Raw genomic sequence first — 18,177 nt, forward strand, 5'->3', positions numbered from 1 at the left:
ATTGACGTATATCATGTACAAGGACTCCAGGCCCAACGTTTCATTTTCTTACATTCCCCCCCCTTTTTTTATTTTCCTGCCGGCGCAATGGACATGGCTTTTTCCTCTTGTTTCCCCTCCCTCAATTCTTGCATACCAAATATCGAACTATATACTTAGGATAGATTACCTCAAACACTTGTTGAACGTATTATCCCTCCGGGGGCCCTGCTGGGGGCCTCCTGTGGAGTGGCCTTCTCGCTGCGCTCGCCAATCGTGGTAATGTCATGGCTCTCGCTGCGTTCGTGAATATATCAAGTGACGAGGTAAGGTATAGAAGAGTAATAAAGTCATGGTATTGAACTGGTCATATAAATGTACGACATTAGACGTTTCCCTTTTTACACACAAAACATATTATAACAAAACTCCTCCCTGTGATATCTCAAAAGCAGAAAAGATGAAATAGCAAAAAGGGCAAAAAAACGGCCAAGGCAAAGAAAAAGGAAATCAACTCCTTAGACTTGATCCGACGCTGCTAACAGCACCAGATAGCCTTGAACCGAAACTACCCAGCCACTTGGGCACCTTGAGACTGATGCGGACGCGACCCTCGACGACAATGTTGATAAAGTTGATGATGGCAAAGGCTGTCGAGCCCACGGCGCGGAAGAGAGCCAGGCCGGCAACGCTCCACAGGATGAAGCTGAGGTAGATGTTCGTGCCGACGTCGGTTCCGCCGTAGGCCTCGGAGACACCCATGGCCAGCAGGCCGTTGGCGATCATCCACACGAGGACCATGTAGGTGCGGACGGACTTGTAGTAGTCCTCCTGGAGCTGGGCGACCGAGGGCCCCGGAGTGACGACGGCGACGCGGTCTCGCAGGTTGCGCAGGGCCTCATCGTAGCCAGAGTCGATGTCCAGCTGCTCCGATGGCATCTCCAGCTCGACCGTGGCTCCCTTGCCGACTGCCTGGCCCAGGTCGCTGCGCATCACGTTGTCTCCCTTGGTGCCCCACGTCACGTCGTGCGTGTTGCAGAAGGCGTACACCTGCAGCAGGCAGATGTAGCTGGGCAGCAGGAGGAAGTACTGGGCCCACGACGTGATCAGGTGCCACGGCTCCAGGTACAGCAGGGACATGCTGACGTACAGGCCAAAGGTCGACACCACGGACACGATGATGTTGACGAAGACGCCGTCCGTCAGCTTGACGCCGTCCTTCTCCGTCAGCTGCCGCACCACGATCCAGATAATCGCAAAGGTCGTGTACACCATGATGACGGCGTAGATGATCATGCTGCCCAGATACATCTTTTTGGCACCCTGAGGCCGGTTCCCCAGCGACAGGATGAACTGCGAGCATATGCACAGGATGCACATGAACCGCAGTATGATGAAGATGACCTTGCCGATGCCGTGCCCGAACGGGTCCACCTCGGGATCCGCCAGTCCGCCAGAGATGAAGTAGAATGTCAGGTAGAAGTTGGCCAGCGAGAAGTACGTGAACAGGAGCTGCAGAGTCTGGTACACCTCCTCCATCATGAGGAGCACCTTGCGCGCCAGAGTGTGGTCCGTGCCTAGGATCTGTCGGAACTGCACGATGGAGTAGACGGCGGCGAAGAAGGCTCCGTTGAGCCAGCGACGACGCTGAGAGATGAATTCGGGAATCGTGTCTGGCAGCCAAAACCGTTAGTCTCTGTGTCTCTAGTTCGTTGTCGCTGTCCGCTCTCTTCCTTGGACCCGCTTGGTTAGTCAAGTCGGGGAGGAACCTACCAGGTACATCTGTCTCTCCCTTGCAACCCTTAACATATTTGAGGACCCATCTCTCGTTTCGCTTGTTGACTAGCTCCCAGCAGAGAATACGGTCCTCGGCGAGGTACATGTTTGCGGTGAAGACGTCGGCGTCCTGGCCGTGGAGCGTCTCTCCCTTAAAGTACTGGCTGAGGGGCCCGTGACCGGTCTCGTCGTTCTGCAGGGCGTGGTAGCGGTAGGCGCTCAGGGCGCCGGGCAGGACGGTGATGTAGCCGAAGACGGACTCGAGGGGCTTGTCGAGGATGTTGGACATCTTATACTCAAAGTTCTGCGAGGCCACGAGCGGGTTGAGAAGGTTGGACCCCAGACGGCCCTTCATGGCTTTGATCTCTCCGCAGGCTCCGGCGACGTTGGAGTCGGTGTCGAAGGCCTTCCAGAGGTGGTAGAGCGAGTTGCTGGTGGGGCGGGTGCCGACGTCGAGCAGGATGCAGACGTTCGGGTTGAGGGAGCGGCCAAAGGCATTGAAGAACCACCGGTGGGAGTTGAGCTTGCGCTGGTTCTTCTCCTTGAGGCAGAAGATCATCTGGCAGGGGACGATGCCCTTCTCGGCTCCCTTGAATTTGAGGTCTGAGTCGAGCGAGACCTGCGTCGTGTACTCGTAGACGTGGGCCTGGACGGCGCGGTTGTTGACGTAGTTCTTTGCGATGCCGTGCTGGTACACGCCCATGGCGGCTAGGGCGTCGAGGGTGCGAGCGTTGATCTTCTCGCGGCCGTCCGAGATGATGCAGACGACAATCTTCTGCCAGCCCTCGGCTCCCCAGATGCGCGACTTGTTGCGCGAGCAAAAGTGCGAGATGTTCTTCATGACGGCGTGCATGGTGCGCGTGAAACCCACCTCGTCTTCGTTGTACATGGTGATGCAGATGAAGATCTCCGTCTCGCGCGTCGTCCGCCCGATCGTCTGCCTGAGCTTGTACCCCCGGTCGACAAAGTCATCCGGGTCACACGTCACGGCCGTGTACCGCATGTGCGTGAACTCGACCTCGTCGCGTCGGGGCAGGAAGCTGTACAGGATCGTGGGGATCTTACACTCGAGCACCAGCTCACCGTTGATGAGCTGCACCTCCTTCCTCGACATCTGAGGGGCGCGGACGCCGCGGCGCTCCTGCGCTCCATCGGGGGCGGGGCCATAGTGCTCGACCTTTTCGTAGGACCCGGGTATCTCGTTGATAGTCTCCTGATCGCTGGACACGTGCGAGTCGCGGTCGCCCGGTAGGTGGCCGGGCATGGCGTGCGGCCGGTGACCAATGTCCGACTCGGGTCCGAACACATCATCGCCGTCGACGCCGTCGCTGAGAGGGATCGACACGGTCGCGTCGTCGGCAAACGTCTGCTGAGAGACGCGAGCTCCCGGGTTCGAGAAGAGGGGCGCGGGCGGGAGGGGACGCCGGGGGCTGCCGCCGTACCGTGAGGAGGGCGTGCCGGGTCTGGGACTTCCGTTGATGTCGGCAGGCTCGTACGACAGGTTCGTCGGCGGGGGGCGCGTGTACTCTGAGCTGGGGGACCACGAGCGTTGGGGAGAGCCGCCGCTGGGTTCCCGGTTGGAGAAGGGGACGTAGGTGGAGTCGGGGGGAGGCATGCTGGGCACGTCACCTAGGCTAGAGGCCGTGCGGGTGTACGATGACATGTTGCTGGGCTGGTACTGCTGCTGATGTCTTGATCTGTCTCTCGCACGAGGGCCATGTAAGCGATGCTGTTCCTTGGGAGTCTTGGCACTTGGAAGCGGCGGTGTCTGTCTGTTGTTGTTGCCGTAGTCTCTATCCATAGTTCTTGCTGCTGCTGCTGCTGCTGCTGCTGCCGTTGTTGAAGAAGAAGAGGTTGGGGAAAAGGTGCGGACAATGATCTTTGGCCGGCCACCTATATGATGACGATGGAACTCTTGCTGATGCTGCTGCTGCTGCTGCTGCTGCTGCTGCTTGGCCAAGCTAGCGATACGCTTGGAGCTGATATTGTTGACCTGGTCCTCGTCCTGGACAGACTCGACACGGGCAGCAAGTCTGTCTGAGCGCTTCTGCAACTTTACAGAGCGTGTCATGGAAGCCTTGCTCCTATTCTTCTGCTGCTAGCCAAGAGGAGAGAGACTAGGGACTTGCTGGGAGAGAACGGTGTGACTCTTGGCAGCAACCAGCGACGGCGGCAGTTTCGAGATGGAGAGAGTTGGTGTGGGAAGACGGAGAGGGAGAGGAGGAGGAGGAGGAGGAGGGGACGTGGGCAGCAGAGAGCAAGAAGAAAAAGAAGAAGAGAGGGGAGACTGAGGTGGAGAGCAAAGTGGTACATACGGTGAAGGGCTGTCATCGGACAGACCGGACAGACCGTCGACAGATGTCAACAGTCTCACACCAGCGGCATTCTGACCGGTGGGGGTGTCGTGGTCCTCGTCTACGCCGTAGCCGTAGCCGTAGCCATACTCCGGAGGGCGCGAGGGAGTGCTCGGCCGATCCATGGCAGTATGAGGCGAGAGGGAGGGGAGGTTTGGAATGTCAAGACCGAAACAGGTGATTTCGGATGTGTCGGTTTCTGGGAGTAAACCTGTATATGTCGTCGGCCTACGTATGCCTTTAGAGAAGCCGTCAGAGAGGCAATGCGCGTGAGGAGGAAGTAGAGGGGAAGGAAGTAGTAGGAAAAAGAAGTTGCTGCTGCCGTTGCTGTTGATAGAGAGAGGTCAGTGGAAGAAGAAGAAGAGAGGAGCTAACCTGTCGAAGGACAACGGAAAAAGAGCAACAATGGACAGAACAGGACAGATCTAGACCACCACAAGACTACATATACTAGCAGTAGAATGAAGAGAGAAAAGAGAGAGAGAGAGAGAGAGAGGAAGAGCTATCGTTGTCCGATGGGGCCGTTCGTCGGGTATCTTGTGGGGTGCCGTCACCTTGATATGTGATCGAGGGAGGACTTTGATGGAGAATTGAAATCCAAACAAACGAGCGTTGTCACGGCAACGGTCATCAGCACAGCCCGCCCACGTGCTTCCCTGTCACTCTTCACCCCATTCTGTGTGTGTCGAGACTCAAATGACTCGTTTGGTCTTCTCTGTACCCGTGTTGTAATGATATTAATTAACTCATCTCTTCATCATTCCTGTCTGCCATGTGTTGAAGATGCCAGATTGATTGAGTGCATATCGACAGATCTAGTCGATTGAGTGATTGGATAGATACAGGGTAAGTATTTTATCTTTGGAAAACCTGGACGCTACTCTCAATCCTTCACTCATACAATTGGTTGTGTGACGATACTATGACCGTGTTCACCAACATCGGATATGGAACACACGAGACTTCATTCAATTCTATCGATTGATTCTTCCGAGGAGTCTCACCCGGTCATGTGTCTTGAACAGTACAGCACTGCGTATGCACTATTCCATCCTCCTCCATACTACGCCACTAATGACCGAGGCACCACCAGACCTGTCCATGTAGTAATAGTTTTCAAGGTAACGAAGCGAGTGCCACGGGATTGTGTCTAGAGTATCGAACTCCGTAGTACACGGACGGCCCTTGTTCAACTTCAAACGGCTCCTAATCACTCTACTGGTCAGTCGTGGCATAGAAGTCCTCTCTTGTTTGCCTGGCAAGCCCTAAGAACACATCACCCTATCCATCGCCAGATCTTGTCGTGTCCGTAACCTACTTCCTCTATCCGTAGACTCAAGCTGCCAACTCCTCCAAGCTCCCGTATCACGATAGCATCTTACATGTGCCAACGGCCTCTTTCACCCAGCCACATGATCTGTTCGACATGCTCGATCCCCGACAGTAGACAGCTCCACTCGACACCATGGGCACCGTAAAGATGCCATATAAACAAGGACGCGCGCCTACTCGCCCCTTGTGATAGCCCATTGTCCGTCGTTCTCGTAGGTAAACTTGATACTCAGCTCCAACCTTCCATTCCTTCTCCTTTTCATCCTCTTCCTCCCGCTCTTCCTTCTTTCCCTCTCACCCATCTTGTTGCCCACGCAAGATCCCCAGCCCCCCTCCCATAATGTCCTCCCAGGATGGAGCATCCATCGCTGCCTCAACCTTCGATACCCTCCCCGAGAGTCCCCTGGGTGGCATGTCGACGCAGGATATAATCGACGACGTAGACTATCTCCTTCTGACGCACGACCTGCGCGACCATCGCTGCCTCTTCATCAAGGGCGCCCTCGTGGCCGCTCGTCAGGATCCGGCAGACGGTCAGATCCGCGACGACGGCGACAACAACATCCGCCTGTCCGATGTGGAGAGGCGAGTCATCGCTCTGGAGTATGAGCATCCCGTTCGTTCACTGGCTGCTTCGCAGTGGTTGCAGACTGGACTGTGTGCTCTCTGTGCCGTGGTTCAGGGGATGCATCTGACTGTCACGAATGGGGCACAGGTCAGTTTATCCTCTCTCTCCTTCCTCCGAAAGGAGAGCGTGGTCTGGATGTGGTGAGGGAGGAGAGCTGACAAGTAGGCAAATAGGATTTCTACTTTGCCTACTTTGATATGCAAGACCCCCTCCTCCGGGGTTTCGTCAACAGTGCGCCCTTCATCTCAGCCGCCCTGCTGGGATGCTGGCTCAACCAGCCCCTCAACCACGTATTCGGTCGCCGGGGCACAATCTTCGTCTCCTGCATCGTCAGCCTGGCCACATCCTTCTGGCAAGCCGCCGCAGACACGTGGGTGAACCTGGCAGTGGCGCGCGTGGTGCTTGGTCTGGCCGTGGGGGCCAGCTCGGCCACCACGCCCGTCTACGCTGCCGAGTGTGCGCCCCCCAGCGTCCGAGGCCGCCTGACGATGCTGTGGCAGATGTTTACTGCGTTCGGCATAATGGTGGGTTATGCTGCTTCCATGGCCTTCCAGGACGTCAAGACCTGGGGCGAAAACACCCAGTGGCGGTGGATGATGGGCGTGACGGCCATCCCCGCCTTGATCGTCTGCTTCGTCGTCTTTCTCGTGCCCGAGAGCCCGAGGTACTGTCTCGACAAGGGGGATTTTGTCGGAGCCCTCCACTCTCTCGTACAGCTCCGATGCCACCACGTCCTCGCCTTCAGGGACCTGTACCTCGCCCACAAGCATATCGACGGGGCTAAGCATAGCCAGGGCTCCGGTCGCTGGAGCACGCTTAGGGAGCTCTTCAAGCCGAGAAACCTGAGAGCTGCACAGGCGTCGTGGTTCTTGATGTTCATGCAGCAGTTCTGCGGAGGTACGTCTTGATGCTCCCTAATTCCTCCCGATGCCCCCTGAAGCCTCCCCTTTTTGCTGTCAGCCCTTGCCTCTGTCTTCTTGGCTATTGAATGTATGGGGAGAGTATTGCTGACAATGGCAGTCAACGTGATTGCATACTACAGCACCCACATCTTCATGGGCGCTGGCTTCACCCGATCGGAATCCCTGGCCGTCTCGCTAGGATGTGGCGTCGCCAACTTTGTCGGTGCCATCCCGGCCTTGTACACCATCGACCGCTTCGGACGACGGAGCTTGCTTCTGTCAACATTCCCCGTCTTGGCCATTTCCCTCTTCTGGACAGGGGCGAGCTTCTACATCGTGGATCAGGATGCACGCCTCGCCAGCATCTGTACCGGCATCTACGTCTTCATGCTCTTCTACTCCCCGGGAATGGGCCCCGTGCCCTTCACGTACAGCGCCGAGGCCTTTTCGCTGTCGGTACGACCCTTGGGTATGGCATCGGCCACGGCCGTCACCTGGGCTTTCAACTTCATCATCAACTTTACCTGGCCCAAGATGATGCTGGCCATGACGCCGGCGGGCGGATTCTGCTTTTACGCCGCTTGGAACGTCTTTGCCTGGTTCTTTGCCTTCTTCCTGCTTCCCGAGACAAAGGGGTACTCGCTGGAGCAGCTCGACCACATCTTCTCCAAGTCCAACCGACAGCACGCGCGGGAGCAGTGGGGAGGTATGAAGCGGTTCGGGGCAAAGGATCACAGGTCACGAAGAGGCCCCTTTATCCAGAGAGAAGCCATCCGCTAGGGGGACGGCTGTTCTGGTCGATGATCCGCAGGCGAATAAGACATCGTCCTCTTTGGCTCGGCAGTCAGAAGCTCATGGGACCGGCGTGCCGTGATAGGAGGGACCGATCCAAGGGATCTGCTCTATGCATCAAGGAAGATGAAACTCCAGGACGTGGATATCTGGGTCATAAGATATTGCCCAGAGTAAAATTTTCGTGTCGGTGCAGTCCGAGGGTATCGAATTTGTCTGCATAGCGTAGTGTGCATAGCGAAAAGAGATTGGTATTGACTGTTTTTTTTTTTCTTTTTTCGAATCCTTCTATGCCTAGCATGGTGCTCATGGCATTATTGAAAAAAATTTATAGATGGTATGGAGGCCTGTTTAGATGGATCCTTGATGTGCCGCTTACCTACTACACCGCGGAGAGACTACGCCGGCCGCAGCAGGTAGCACCAGTGATAGATGTCCGGGTCGTTTGGCAAGCGTTTGGGCGTAGGCACACGTGCGATGATGTCGACATGAAAGGGGAGATTGGGAATCGTAAAGCGGTCCTGGGAGAAGCTGAGGGCGATCCAGATACCACCGGGGGCCAGACGGCCACGGATGGCGTCGGCCATGCGGCGGAGGGGGATCTCACCAGCACAAGCGACGGCATCAGATGTGCTCTTGTCGACAACGAGGTCGTACGAGCCATACTCGCCGGGATTCCCCGCTCCGAGCTGCGTGACATCGCCGACGGCGTAGCGCATCCTCACGTCTCCGAAGCGCTGGCGCTCCAGGTCGCGGCCGCGTTCGACGGCCAGGGGCTCGTAATCGACGTTTGTCACGTCGACGAGGCCACGGGCGCGGAAGTGGTTCTGCAGATCGCTGGTCCCGAAGCCGAGGTGAAGAATGCGCGATGAGGCGTCCAAGTGCGAGATATGAGGCTGCATCAAGTTCATAAAGCCGTCTGACGGCATGAGCCACTCAAAGGACGTTTCCGTCTCGAAACGGCGGCGCCAGTAGCTCTGCTGGTCATAGTCGGCCATCTCTGGCAGGCTATCCCTGGATATTCACGGGGACGACAGGACGAAGGAGGGACAGGAGAGTGCTGGGTCTTGAGGGATGACAACGGCATCGACGGCAGAACTGAGGCATCTCTCGACGCATGAAACCACCATTTTGCGGGACAGGGAAGATGCGCAGGGCAGGGCCGTGCCTGCCATTTGTAGTGGTAAATTACACACACACACACACACACACACACACACATACATGAACTTCTAGTAGGTTCTTTCTGAAAGCACTGTACGGAGTACATGTAGTAATATGCAAGTTCGAGCTGTTAGTAACAAGATGGTGAGTTGACAAGGACAGAGACCATTTCTTGTGTAATACCTAGGTAATGAATAGTATTACTCCACACAGCAATGTCTCTCGTACACTCGGTGAACTGACTGATGACGCGCCCTGCGAGGAAAAGTGAGTAATGCTCGGCAAAAGCAGTATTCGTATTCTATTAATATCTCCTTGCATGTCAGGTCGTGGCACACGCGTATACATCTATGTGATCTGTATTAATCTGTACTCGTACGTATGAAGAGACGTAGACTCCCACGAGCGCCAAGCTTCCAGTGCCTCTACAGGGGATGCATAGCCTCTAGGCGAAGCCGATTGGGAGCCAGGGCGCCGAATTGCACTTACAGAGCCACTGTAACTCGTAGCGCCCTACATGCTGTAGAGGCCCCCTTCCTTCCCTGGTAAGAAAAAGAAGGGAAAAAAAGAGAGGGAAGGCACGGCCGCGTCATCTGCCACTCCTGCCCATATTATTACTACTCACACAACAACAGTAGACACTGCCACACTCAGTCGACGCTCCTTGTGGTGGCTTCCCCTCCCTTCCCAGCCATCCCTAGACACCCCCAGACCATGATGCGTCGCCGCGTGTTTCACCCGTGATCGACGTTGGTCGCTTGGTTAAAATAAGGATGTTCTTTTCCTTATTGTCACTCTTTTTTCTCCCTTTCCCATCATTGTTGCTGTTTGAAAACCGCTTGAAATACAAAACCGTCACTCGCTATTTCGCCGTCTCTTTACTCTGCCCCAACGACAAAAAGGTGGCCTATCATGGCACCGACTTTCGATGGCTTCATCACGGCTCACGATGCCCACACCCCTGCCAGTCTGGCCACGCGCGACCTGGAGGATCCAACACACACGCAGAAGGTGACGCTGGGAGTCATCGCGGCGTACGTGGTGGGAATCGCCATCCTGTGGAACGTTCCCTACCTGCGCATGGTCCTGTGGCCCTTCAAGATGCTTGTCATTGCCTTCCATGAGTTCGGCCACGCTATCACGGCCATTCTGACCGGCGGCCGTGTCGAGTCTATCAGTCTAGACCCCCATGAGGGCGGGGTGACGCACATGGCCGGCGGCATCAGCGCCATCACCCTGCCGGCGGGATACCTGGGCTCGTCTATCATCGGCGCGGTGCTGACCATGTGCGGCTTCAACATCAACGCCTCCAAAATCCTCAGCATCGTCTTGGGCGTGTGCTTCCTGCTCACGTTGTGGTGGGGCAAGCGCGACTGGCTGACCATCATGACCATCCTCCTGGCCGTCGGTCTCCTCATCGGCTGCTGGTTCATCAACCACGCCGAGGCCCTTCGCTTCGTCGTCCTCTTCATCGGTGTCATGTCGTCGCTGTACAGCGTCTGGGATATCTGTGACGATCTCATCCTGCGCAAGGTCAACTCGTCGGACGCAGCCGTCTTTGCTAAGCGGTACGGCGGCTCGTCCCGCTGCTGGGGCGTCATCTGGTCTATCATCTCGGTCTGCTTCATGGCTATCGGCATCGTCGCTGGTCTGGCTGCCTTTCCCCAGTCATTTGCCCAGCAGCAAAAGGATGCTCAGGCTTTCTTGCCTACGTAAAGCTGCGTGTGCGTGTATCGGTCAAGGGAAGAGAAGGGAAAGGAAACCAGGAGAGAAAGAGAGAGAGAGAGAGAGAGAGAGGGAGGCGTCATGGGATATGATAAAAAGGTTCGAGAGATGATACCCTGGTTTGCTTTTGTTTGGGAAAATAGGAATGACTACTTCCAGATGGCATTGTTCTTTGATACTACCTTTACATTGTTTTCAATACATATTTACTTTATACAATATCCTTCCAACACCGAGAACAGCTACCTTACTCAGTTGCCTCCGACATCAGCGACGGTGATGGACGCCGATCCGCTGCTGAAGTAGGCTTCGGTAGCGACGATCTGGTAGTCGTGGTCTCCCATGTCGAGACCGGCGGCCTTCCAGGCGTCAAAGTGGCAGCCAGTCTGGACGGTGCCGGCGGTGCGCTTGTCCTTGCGGACGGACCAGTACTGCTTAAAGGTCTGGGTACCGTTGATGCTGGGGGCGTCTGTGCGCGTGGCCACGCCGAGGCTGTACGTCGACCCGTCGCACGTCACCTCGCCGATGCTGGAGGCGCCGCTCGAAGGGTCGTAGGTACCAAAATTCTCGACGATGTAGTACTCTACCAGCGGGTCGCGCATCCATCCGTACACGGAGAGGTAGCTGTTGCCGTTGGGCTGGTATGTACCGGAGATGGAGATGGCCCTGGGGGGGAAGAGGTCAGCGTTGTATATGGAGGAGAGAGGGAGAATGGCATGAAGGATGTCGAGAGAGAAGAAGAGGAGAAGGGAGAGAGAGAGAGAAAGGAAAGGAAAGGAAAGGAAAGGACGGGGAGGTATATATATTTACCTGGCATCCAGTCCAGGGTTCCAACCCTTTCCACCAACAAGGTTTCCGCCATCAGACCACTCGATGCTGTAGCTTCCTCCATCGAGGTTGGTGTATGTAGCGTCGGCGCCTCCGTCGCTCCAGAAGCTGTAGAAGAAGCCATTGCTCGTTCCCTGGCTGTTGGGCGTCGAGGCGCGCTCAGTGAGAGATGCCGAGGCTGAAGGGGCGGCGTGAGCTCCGGCAGCGATGAGGCCGAGGGCGACGGCGGTGAGGGCGAGCATGTTGCCGTCGTGTAGGAGGGCAACGATTTAATATCTATCCAGTGTTGAGGAGGACGAAGCTGGGAAGAGAATGTTGGCTGTCAAGGATGATGATGATGATGATGATGATGAGGGAGGTGTTCCGGACAAGATGGGGGGGAACCGTCTAGGATATATATATCCGGGAATACACGACATATATCAGAAGTTGATATCATGGCATCCGGTTACCAGTGGATACGACGTACGAGCGTGGTCAACAGATGAACGGCGGGCACTATACATGGTGCGACGACCCACCGACTTCTTATGTAGGTGAAGAAGAGTATCGGCCAACCCCTGTTTGAGGTTTTCCGCTCCGATGCGACACTACACCGAAAGGGGGGGTTATACCATCTTCAGCATATGATGCAGTACGACTGCCAACTGCGCTTGTACAGAGTACGATGATTGATTCAATGGTCTGATATGTGGCTGTTTCCGGTTTACAGTACGAGAGTACTAGAGGTTGTGTTTGGATCGTCAACCGGCCATGTACATGAACCAGCTCATGCCTCGACATGTACATGCTCCTTGCTTCTATGCTCCTGGCTGGTTTTCATATATAATCAGTTGGCAGGGTGGTTTGTTTAACGGTTCAACAGAATCCATCCGGGAGACCGTATCGAGCACACGAGGCTCGCCCGCTCATGCTTGTGTCTGGAAATTTCACCAGGAAAGCCAAGAGACTTCTTGGCTTGGCATAATGGCCCATGACAGTTTCGTAGGCGTTTCCGTTTGTTTGAGGTTTTGTTCATGTGCACTAGGCCCGTACATGTCTCTACGTGAGCTGAAACAGGGATCTGTTTTTCAATCTATACGCAGCAGGACGACGCATCGATAAACTTGTATGTGGGACAGACAGCATGAGTGCATCTACATCCTGAGAGGGACTCATCACAGGACATTCGCCTCAACAGACTCAGAGCCTACTCATAAACACTCATGTTACTATGTAGTAGATGTAGTATACTATAATATCGCTAGGTTGTCATGTGGAGAGAACGAAACCAGTCAAGAGATCGGTCAAGACTCGGAACAGCTACACATTCAGTGGAGAGTAGCCGGTAAAGACGAAAGGAATGTTGGTATAATAATTGATAATAATTGATACAGCTCCAGAATCGTGACGCCTCACCCCACCCATCTGCATTCGATTTATAACCATTCCGTTCAACGCCCATCGGATCGCTGTTCTTGCAGTTGATGCCTCCTCAACACCTGCATCAGCTCTACCTGCCTTGCCTTTACCACCTACCCCTGCGTCCACGGACAAACCCACCGCGTCCACCACCGCCACCTCCCATGTTCTGATCGTAGCCACCACCGAACTGGTTCCCGCCGTAGTTGCCGCCTCCGCCGCCGCCAAAGTTTCCGGGCTGACCGCCGCCGCCGGCCTGGGCGGCAGGGTTCTGCATGCCGGCAAACATGGCGTTCATCTGACCGGGATCCATCTGGCTGGGGTCCATGCCCGACGCCATCATCTGCTGCATCATCTGCTGCATCTCGGGGGGCATGGAGCCGTCCATGCCACCGCCACCGCCACCTGCTCCGGGACCGCCTGCGCCTCCCATACCCATGCCGCCCATCATCATGGCGTTGAACTCGTCCATCATCTTCTTGCTGTTGTTGGCAAAGGCGTCGGCGCCGAACTCGCTCCTGATATTCTCTTGCTTGGCCGCGTAGAGGGCCCAGGTGAACTCGTCGAAGCCGTAGTTGAAGTAGTCGCTTATGTCGGTGCCCGGCTTGCGCCACGGCTTCTCGTTGTCCGTCAGGTCCTGATCAATGTTGACCTGCGTTATCGGCTTGCCCGTGGGCGGATATATCGGGTCGTCGTCGATCTTGACCGTCGACTTGGAGGCTGCCGCGGACGTGTTGTCGGCGCTCGGCGCCGCCACGTTGGCCGCCGCGCCGCCCGAGCTCTTGATCTTGACCTCTCCCGATGCTGATGCTGCCGGGCTGGCTGTGCCGTCGGCTGTTGAGCGCTGGGGGATGTTGCGTATGTCGCTGTATTTGGGATGTCTGCGCACGCTCCACGTCAGCTAGGGGAACATCACCATGCGAGCTTCGGCGCCGCAGAGGGCCTTTTCTCAGTCGGGGACGTACGCTTGAGGGGCAGCTACTGTGCCGTCTTTGCGCTCGGTGATGATGTCAATGTCCTGGAAATCAGAAGCGACTAGTTAGACGTCCGGTGAAGAGTCGTGCGGAAAACAGGGTGAGAATCCAGAACAACGTACTGAATCGTCGTCGTCGTCCTCTTCGTCTTCGTCCATGGCGCCCTCGTCTTCCTCTTCGCCCTCCTCGAGCTCGTCGGTTTTGGTGGGCTGCTGTGGGCCATCCCGCTTCTTCTCGTCCTCGGCAGGAACCTTAGGCTCTTCGGGCGCATAAAAGTCGTCTTCGTCTTCGATATCCATGATTGCCGATTCTTGTGTGATATATATGAGGGTTGATTCAGATTATGCAACGCCGCTGTATAATGAAAATGCGATGATGGTATTGCTGGGACTGACGCTGAAGCTCTGCCGCCGACGTTTCTCCGACCGTTAAGAACGGTATCAAAGCTTAGAAGTCTTTTGCGAGATATGAGCGGTGCACAGCACCTGGTGGTATCAATTGGAATGCCCAAACGCAGATATATGGATCTAATTGTATCCAGGTATCTCAGCCCTGTATATGAACATCATCTAGCTATATTCCATCAATCATGGACAGGCTCAGCCATCTCGTACAGACTGTCTATGGTAAATACGTTGATACATGAAGGATGGTCATAGCTCCAATCGCACGTGACTACGCCGGGAACAAAACAGGAAACATGGTCATTGTTAGTAGACAAGTCGATCTTGGTACCAATTGGATAAATATCTTTCGTAAATAAATGCGTCTGTGATAGCTGTTACTGCTAAAGTATATCTTCATAATTGCCGTTGTCGACGTGCTTCATAAACGGAAGATTGAAGAACAGGAAAAAAAAAAGTCACGTCCCACGCAAAACGGAGCCGAGGGCCCAGGGTAGACGAGAACCACGAGAAATGTCTCTGGCGCGTTCAGCCGGTGGACCAGCAGGCCTCTCCATCAACACGGACACGGGCATAGCCAGCAGCAGGTATTCTCTCTCTCTCTGACCGTCTCTGTCCTAATCTCAGCTTGACAGAGAATTGCCTTCCAGACCGATCTGACCTGTCAACTAATCCGGTCCCCTTGTCCAGCAACGATACGCAACCACAGCTGTCCGGAGGACTGTTTGGCTCGAACCCAAGCAGCGCCGTAACCACCTCCAACAACAGCAACAACGCAGCACCTGGAGCCACCACTACCGCAGGCGTAGGGAGCATGGCGAGTGCAGGAGGACTCTTTGGAGGAGGCGGTGGCCAGCAGACCGGCGGAGGAGGTCTGTTCGGGAATAACACTGGCGGTACTGCGACTGGCGGTGGAGGCGGACTCTTTGGCAACAACAACAGCAGCAACAGTACTGCAACAGGCACGACGGGAACAGGAGGTCTATTCGGCGGTGCTGCGAACAGTAACAACCAGCAGCAGACTGGCGGTGCGACCCCGGCCGCCGGCGGTCTGTTTGGCAATGCTCAGCAGACTGCTCAGTCAACAGGCGGCGGTACGGGTCTGTTTGGAAACACGAATACACAGCAGTCGGGTACGGCGACGGGAGGAGGAGGAGGACTCTTCGGAGCGTCGACGGCGAACAACAACAACAACAACAACAACAACAACCAGCAGCAGCAGCAGCAGCAGCAGAGCACGCAACCTAGTCTGGGCGGTGGTCTGTTCGGAGGTGGACAAACGCAGGCTAAGCCAGCAGGAGGACTATTGTGAGTCTCTCCCTCTCTCTCTTTCATGGGTGAGAATCGTAAGAACAAAGGAGAAGGACTGATTGGGAAATCCTGCACAGCGGCCAAAGCCAAGCAGCACCAGCACAACCAGCCCAACAACAGTCGACGACGGCGACGACGACGACAGTGCCAGCCGTGCAAATCAACTACGACAACCTGGGCCCACGGTCTCGGTTCGACGACCTAGCTAAACCGATCCAGGACGAGATCTCGCTGATCGACAAGGGTATCGCGCGGGTCATCAAGATGAAGGACCAGATTGGCGAGTTCATGCCGCAGCACGAGCGTGACATCGAGCAGCTGGGCCGCGACGTCAAGTTTGTCGAGTCCAAGTTCCGCACGGTGCAGGTGGCGCTCAACGGCGACATCCAGACGGTCAAGGCGCTGCAGGACCTGACCAAGAAGAACATTGGCGACGCCCAGCTGTCCTTCAAGGCCACCGACAACCTCAAGCTGCCGGCGCACTACCACCAGACGGGCCTGTTCGCCAGCGGGGCGGGCGGGGCAGGCGGCGGCGCGGCGGCGCCGTCTTCGTCGGCCGACGCTGCGGCCGGCGCCCACACAGACGCCCAGGACCTCATCACCTACTTCAACCGCATCTGCGACGACCTGGAGCGGTATAAGAAGCGTCTGGACGAGTACAGGGGCGAGATCGAGCGTGACATGCCTGGCGTCGAGAACGGGCTGTACGAGCAGATCCGCTCCCTGCGCGACCGCCATGCCGCGGCCGCTGCCGGCAACGCCGCCAGCGATGGCACTGACGACGCCGCTGCCGCCGGCTCCGTCGCCGACCAGCTCGGCCAGGTGCTCTACGCCCTGCGCGACATGGGATCCGCCATTGTCAACCAGGCCGGTCAGATTGCTGACACGAGAGAGAGGCTTTCGAGGCTGCAGGCGGGCATCCTGGACAGCGGAGTGTACGCCATGGGCATGACGGCATGAGGAAACCAGAAGCTGTATAGTACTAAACAAAAGGATTGGGAAAGCATTCACGTCGAGATGAACCCGAAGAAGAGGGAGGAAGGGGGAGGGGGGAGGGGGGAGGGGCGGGGGAACATGATGAAATCGTACAAAAAATGGCTCTTTTGATTTTGTTCCTTTATGCAACGGGGTATATGTATATATGCATGTTTGTTGTTTGGACCTTTTCTATTTTATTTTTAAAACGTGCCCTCGCCATCGCCGTCATCTCCATAATCATCTCCCATCTCATCGCCATTGTCAAAGTAATTCTCTGCATCGTAATCACCCGCATCCTCATCATCGTACGCCTCATCCTGCTCGTCCGCGTCGCCGAGCCCCTCCTCGTCATCCAGATCGGCGCCATCCTCACCGGTCTCGTCGCCCAAGGCATCTAGCCTGTCGAGGAGGTTCCTCTCGCCGTCCTCGTCCTCCCCGGCCTGCGCCATGCCGAACGCCACCTCGGCGTTGGGGAGGGCGTCCACCCGCGACAGCTCGAGGCGACGCTTCTTCTTGCGCGGCGCTGCGTCGCCCGTGTCGTCGCCCAGGACGAGGTGGCCGCCGCCGTTCCCACGATCAGGCTCCGGGTCAATGGTGTTTAGGAGCTCCGAGGGCCACAGCTCGCGACATACAGGCCGATTCGACCAGTCTGGTAGGGCGCGGTCCTCGCGCACGAAGCGCTGGCCGTACGTGGGCATCGACGTGAAGGGGTCCTGGTTGGCGCGGCTGCGCACCCCGTACGGCGTCTTGGTGCCCCGTGATGTCGCGCCGCCGTGCTTTCTCCGTAGAGGATCGACGTCCGTCTCGCTCCGGAGAGAGGTGTACAGCGCCGAGGCGCGCAGTTGGTGTCGTAGGAGGAGGAAGTTCTTGACTGTGTTGGTCTCCGTGGGCGTCAGGTGGCGCGGTACCGGGAGAGCGTAATGCTTTTTGTTTTTTTCCACATGTTTTAATACACATACACAGTAGACTTGCGTTTTGGATCCGAGTATGTGAGTATAGGCTTACAGGGAATAGCTCGGATGGTCGACCGTCGGGCTCGTCGCCGGTGTCCCACGACACATTGGGTCGTCCGCCTCTGCCGCCGCCGCGACCTCCCCTCCCGCCTCCGCGGCCTCTCGACATTGGCGGGGACCTTGTGGCGAGCGACTGACTCGGTGCCAGAGAGTTCGTATAGACGGATCTTCTGCTTCTTGAATCGATCTGACGACGTACGCGCGTGAGAGAGGAGAAATCTGTTTGGATCTTGTATGATGACCGTTTTGCTTTTGGTGGAGGGGAAAGAGAAGTTCTGACTTTTTGGCGGGGCGGAATTGGATCCGCCGGGGGTTTGGCGGGTCCAAGCCGTTTTAGTTCCGCGGTGTGAGGATGCTATAGAGAGTTGAGCCTGTCCCCCTCCCCTCAGGAGCATCAACCGTTGCTAAATTTGCCTTGGTTCTTCTTCTTGTTGAGAGTCCTGTTTCGAATTGAGTATGCTCTGGTCTATTTCATGGCTGAGCACTGTATTGGAGACTCCTGTGAGTCTAGCAACCGAAGCTCATTGTCGTCTACAAGAAACGTCCCAGCATACAAGCTTATATACTTGGTAACTACTAGGACGCATGCTCCATATAGCTGTCTTTCTGAATCTGT

General features: G+C 56.1%; 8 protein-coding genes across 8 annotated transcripts; 3 read left to right on the plus strand and 5 right to left on the minus strand.

Moving 5' to 3' along the window:
- Positions 1-489: 489 nt before the first annotated feature.
- GMORB2_4227 (chitin synthase) lies at positions 490-4,234 on the minus strand (the record flags this gene model as incomplete). Its single annotated transcript, XM_035466202.1, has 4 exons — positions 490-1,652; positions 1,753-3,436; positions 3,629-3,788; positions 4,071-4,234. 4 exons carry the CDS (start codon positions 4,232-4,234, stop codon positions 490-492), a joined length of 3,171 nt encoding a protein of 1,056 aa, XP_035324039.1.
- Positions 4,235-5,781: 1,547 nt separating this feature from the next.
- On the plus strand, positions 5,782-7,751 carry GMORB2_4228 (Sugar (and other) transporter; the record flags this gene model as incomplete). Its single annotated transcript, XM_035466203.1, has 3 exons — positions 5,782-6,156; positions 6,243-6,966; positions 7,090-7,751. 3 exons carry the CDS (start codon positions 5,782-5,784, stop codon positions 7,749-7,751), a joined length of 1,761 nt encoding a protein of 586 aa, XP_035324040.1.
- Positions 7,752-8,161: 410 nt separating this feature from the next.
- GMORB2_4229 (Methyltransferase domain) lies at positions 8,162-8,761 on the minus strand (the record flags this gene model as incomplete). Its single annotated transcript, XM_035466204.1, has 1 exon — positions 8,162-8,761. The coding sequence occupies one exon, from the start codon at positions 8,759-8,761 to the stop codon at positions 8,162-8,164; it is 600 nt and encodes a 199-aa protein (XP_035324041.1).
- A 1,078-nt stretch (positions 8,762-9,839) lies between these two features.
- Positions 9,840-10,643, plus strand: GMORB2_4230 (uncharacterized protein; the record flags this gene model as incomplete). Its single annotated transcript, XM_035466205.1, has 1 exon — positions 9,840-10,643. One exon carries the CDS (start codon positions 9,840-9,842, stop codon positions 10,641-10,643), a length of 804 nt encoding a protein of 267 aa, XP_035324042.1.
- A 260-nt stretch (positions 10,644-10,903) lies between these two features.
- On the minus strand, positions 10,904-11,722 carry GMORB2_4231 (endo-1,4-beta-xylanase; the record flags this gene model as incomplete). The annotated part of the gene is made up of 2 exons (XM_035466206.1): positions 10,904-11,318; positions 11,463-11,722. The coding sequence occupies 2 exons, from the start codon at positions 11,720-11,722 to the stop codon at positions 10,904-10,906; spliced, it is 675 nt and encodes a 224-aa protein (XP_035324043.1).
- Positions 11,723-12,913: 1,191 nt separating this feature from the next.
- GMORB2_4232 (pre-mRNA 3'-end-processing factor FIP1) lies at positions 12,914-14,154 on the minus strand (the record flags this gene model as incomplete). The annotated part of the gene is made up of 4 exons (XM_035466207.1): positions 12,914-12,936; positions 13,185-13,747; positions 13,847-13,899; positions 13,978-14,154. 4 exons carry the CDS (start codon positions 14,152-14,154, stop codon positions 12,914-12,916), a joined length of 816 nt encoding a protein of 271 aa, XP_035324044.1.
- A 401-nt stretch (positions 14,155-14,555) lies between these two features.
- GMORB2_4233 (nucleoporin p58/p45) lies at positions 14,556-16,530 on the plus strand (the record flags this gene model as incomplete). The annotated part of the gene is made up of 3 exons (XM_035466208.1): positions 14,556-14,564; positions 14,837-15,567; positions 15,618-16,530. 3 exons carry the CDS (start codon positions 14,556-14,558, stop codon positions 16,528-16,530), a joined length of 1,653 nt encoding a protein of 550 aa, XP_035324045.1.
- Positions 16,531-16,748: 218 nt separating this feature from the next.
- Positions 16,749-17,670, minus strand: GMORB2_4234 (uncharacterized protein; the record flags this gene model as incomplete). The annotated part of the gene is made up of 2 exons (XM_035466209.1): positions 16,749-17,471; positions 17,554-17,670. 2 exons carry the CDS (start codon positions 17,668-17,670, stop codon positions 16,749-16,751), a joined length of 840 nt encoding a protein of 279 aa, XP_035324046.1.
- Positions 17,671-18,177: the final 507 nt, after the last annotated feature.

This window comes from Geosmithia morbida (genome assembly GCF_012550715.1).
Source record: "Geosmithia morbida isolate 1262 chromosome Unknown scaffold_2, whole genome shotgun sequence".
Taxonomy (NCBI): Eukaryota; Fungi; Ascomycota; class Sordariomycetes; order Hypocreales; family Bionectriaceae; genus Geosmithia; species Geosmithia morbida.